Below are 3,759 nucleotides of genomic sequence, written 5' to 3'. Positions count from 1 at the left end.
AAAACTACAACCTATCCACCCTGTAGCCAGTGTGTCACCAAAAGCACAACCTATCCATCCCATAGCCAGTGTGTCATCAAAACCACGGAAATGGCACCCAATCAGTCAAAGATGGAAGCAACAGTTAGAGAAGCTTGCAGACATAGATGAAAGTAAAGTGATCAAAGTTGGGAGTCTTGTGTTTGTGAAAGATAATGAATTCCGCATTGCAAAGGGAAGTGATGGAACCGAGGTCTTCTTGGGGTTAAGACATGACGGCACTGAAGTTGCAGTTAAGAGGATGCCCATATCCAACTGCGATGTGCTGAAGAATGAGGAAGTATTTTTACGTCTTCCAGAGCTTGATGATCCTTCGATTGTACGATATGTCGACTATGCAGAGGATGAGCACTATGGATACCTTGGTCTTCAGTTATGTGAATACACACTGGAAGAATACATTAAATGTAACTTCACTGAAGACAGCCTTGGTGAAATGAAGGGTCTTGCAAAGCAGGTTCTCAATAGCTTAAATGTTCTTCATTGTCAGTATCCTCAAATTCTCCACCGGGATATCAAGCCCCAGAATGTCTTGATTGGTAAGATACAGAATAGATTAAGAGCATATCCTACAGTTTCAGAGAATGAAACAACATACAATTCATGTAATTTCCATAAATAGTAAACACTGTTTATTGTATTGATCTACACAATTTGCTTTATAGATGTTAAAAATAAAGCAAGATTAGCAGATTTTGGAATAAGCAGACGATTGCAGGAAGGACGAACAACCCTCCACACAATCAATGCAGGAACGAGATGCTGGAAGGCAAAGGAGACGATACCCGCTCACAGTGATATTGCTAAAAGAAGTGCTGATATCCAGGTTAATAAAAAGGAAAATCTGACTGAGAACAATTAAATAAATGAGAACAATATAAAAATGATGCAATTCATTTCCATGCTCTTTTTTTCAGGTGGCTGGGATGTTGATGTATTACATCCTATCTGGAGGACACCATCCCTTCGGTGATGACTTTAGATGTGAAACCAACATCTACGACGGAATCTACAACCTGGATTACGTTCAGGATGTGGTTGCCAAGGATCTCATCGAGAGGATGATCCATGAAGACCCAAAGAAAAGACCTAAAGTGGAGGAATGCTTGGCTCATCCCTACTTCTGGACAAACAAAACGTACTAGAAATAAGTACATATGTTCCATTACACATACAGTAGTAGTAGTAGTAGTAGTAGTATCTTTAATCAATACTTCATATCATGGCATAATCACAACCACAGCTCATTTTATTCTCTTAAGCTCTGGTTTCAACAGCGCAAATTAAATAAATAGCACATCTACAAGCTCACAATAATATCATGCCCCAAACATGGTTTTAAAGTAAACCTTTTGATCCAACAGTAAGTTTTCTACCAACATGATGTTTTCTTTTTTGCACAATATGTCTTTGTTTTGTAAATTCTTCCAGGAGAATTGATTTCCTGCAAAAGGTTGCGAATGAGAAGGAAATCGACAAGCACTATGAAAACCCTGAGCGCCACAACGTCATGGCTGTGTGGAACCAGTGTGCTGAGGAGGGACTGTTCAGCACATGGAAACACACCATGAAACACAAGGTGACTAAATCATGTTCATAATATACTTACACATATGTCCATTAAACTAAATCATGTGTATAATATACACATATATGTCCATTACACTAAATAATGTGTATAATATACACTTATATGTCCATTACAATTTAGGCATTTATCAGACGCTCTTAATCCAGAGCGACATACATTAAGCAAGAACAAAAAACATGGTAATACATCATATACATAAAAATAGTCATCATGAATCATATGTAAGCTAAGAACCTAACAGTGGAATATCTACAGTATATAATGAAACTATGCATATATATATATACTATATAGTGCTGTGTCTATATAAAATGCTATCTAAGTTACATGAGTTGAGCCTTTGCATATATATTTGCTAGGGCAAATGCTACGGTCTGAAGAGGTGTTTTTTCAGACTAAATCATATGTATACTGTAGTCCATTAGACTAAATCATGTGTATAATGTAGTCCATTAGACTAAATCATGTGTATAATGTAGTCCATTAGACTAAATCATGTGTATACTGTAGTCCATTAGACTAAATCATGTGTATACTGTAGGCCATTAGACTAAATCATGTGTATAGGGGTGTAACAATGTGGTAACTGGGTATAATATGCACATATATATGTCCACATATATGTCCATTAGAGACTAAATCATGTAGGGTTCAGGTGTGTCCATTATAGACTAAATCACGTGGGGTTCAGGTGTGTCCATTAGAGACTAAATCATGTGGGGTTCAGGTGTGTCCATTAGAGACTAAATCATGTTGGGTTCAGGTGTGTCTTTGTGTCCATTAGAAACTAAATCATGTGGGGTTCAGGTGTGTCCATTAGAGACTAAATCATGTAGGGTTCAGGTGTCCATTAGAGACTAAATCATGTAGGGTTCAGGTGTGTATGTGTGTATATTAGACAACAGGTCCGTTTCATGTTGAAGTTGTGTGTTTTTCCAGTTGCCACAGGAGGTGTTTGAGGAGATGGACAACAGGAGGAAGAGGTTTCCCTACCATGATGATGTGTTTGGACTGCTGCGCTTCATACGCAATCTCCATCAGCACCAGTACGTTGAATTTGATCACAACAAAACACAAAAATCATTATCTTAACCCATTAAGACCTGAGGTCGATTCTAAAAAACATCTTCTAAATCCTGACCTGAATCCTGAAGTTTTCTGAAAATGTTCAAATATTTATTCAACAATTACAAGAAATTAATGTTGTCATATACTGTAAGTGTACATAGAAACAATAACCCTCCCCCGTTCCCTTTCCTCCTGTACCTACAGTGTTCATTCTTCCTGTGATCATATTGAATTTTGTTGATACTCTTCATGTCGGGTGCAGTACGTTGTTCAGACTAGTCATTGGTCCGACAAAATTACATGCTGTCCCCCTTCATGTCATGTCTATGAATTGATTGCACATCAACCTAAATAGAAACAAGACCACAAGGACTTCTTATTGGTGCTATGCCTTTTGAACTGAGTGTATATATGGCTGTACTCTGTCTCTGTTCAGTGGTCACTGCTGTGTGTGTTTACAGTGCTGAGGCTGCTGCTGACATTGACCTGATGGAGATGTTTCCTGCTCTCATCGTAAGTGTCTACAAGTTCACTCTGAACCAAGGCTGGAACACACGGATCACCCTGGAAGACTTCTATCCAGCAAAGTCCACAAATCACAGCCTGGACGACACCGTGGGCCAACTCTCCCTGTCGTAACTTAATGCGTTGCCCATAAGGTAGATCGCGATCTACCAGACCAGTAGATCACAAAGGCTGTGTAGGTAGAACACATGACATTCCTCGAAATATATAACAAAAATCACAAAACAAGTGGAGTGCTTACCAGCACTCCACTTGCCTCCACACTTCCACACAGACTATTCATCAGTACTCTGCCTTGGGTCTATAGGCTCATATACAGCCCTCAATGTCTTCCCATTATTGTACAGTTAATAAAATGCATTATTCAGTGTAACGGCAGCTCCGTTGTTCAGGTATATTTCCGTCAGGTATATCTCTCTTTTTTTTCTTTTTTTTACATATTTTTAGCAATGGGATAACTTTTTTTTTGTGGGTAGATCTTGAAGAGCTGGACTGGTCATTTTAAAAGTAGATCTCAAGTTAAAACATCTCAAGTT

At 38.5% G+C, this 3,759-nt stretch overlaps 1 protein-coding gene across 1 annotated transcript; it reads left to right on the top strand.

Annotated features, from left to right (window-relative positions):
* The first annotated feature begins 465 nt into the window (after positions 1-465).
* Positions 466-3,415, top strand: LOC306935260 (uncharacterized protein). The gene is made up of 6 exons (XM_079518228.1): positions 466-578; positions 705-865; positions 957-1,177; positions 1,471-1,618; positions 2,570-2,676; positions 3,160-3,415. Exons 1-6 carry the CDS (start codon positions 476-478, stop codon positions 3,335-3,337), a joined length of 918 nt encoding a protein of 305 aa, XP_079374354.1. The 5' UTR covers positions 466-475; the 3' UTR covers positions 3,338-3,415.
* Positions 3,416-3,759: the final 344 nt, after the last annotated feature.

The sequence above is a fragment of the Electrona antarctica genome, assembly GCF_951216825.1.
Source record: "Electrona antarctica genome assembly, chromosome: 13".
In the NCBI taxonomy this organism is placed as follows: Eukaryota; Metazoa; Chordata; class Actinopteri; order Myctophiformes; family Myctophidae; genus Electrona; species Electrona antarctica.
Note: the sequence above shows the minus strand (reverse complement) of the source record. Positions and strands in the feature narration are given on the sequence as shown.

What these genes read in the sequence shown, in the direction of transcription:
- LOC306935260 (XM_079518228.1), top strand. Translation starts at nt 476, where the DNA reads ATGAAGGGTCTTGCAAAGCAGGTTCTCAATAGCTTAAATGTTCTTCAT. An exon ending in AAAGAAGTGCTGATATCCAG is followed by an intron (nt 866 to 956) that starts GTTAATAAAAAG and finishes TCTTTTTTTCAG; the next exon opens with GTGGCTGGGATGTTGATGTA. An exon ending in TACTTCTGGACAAACAAAAC is followed by an intron (nt 1,178 to 1,470) that starts GTACTAGAAATA and finishes AAATTCTTCCAG; the next exon opens with GAGAATTGATTTCCTGCAAA.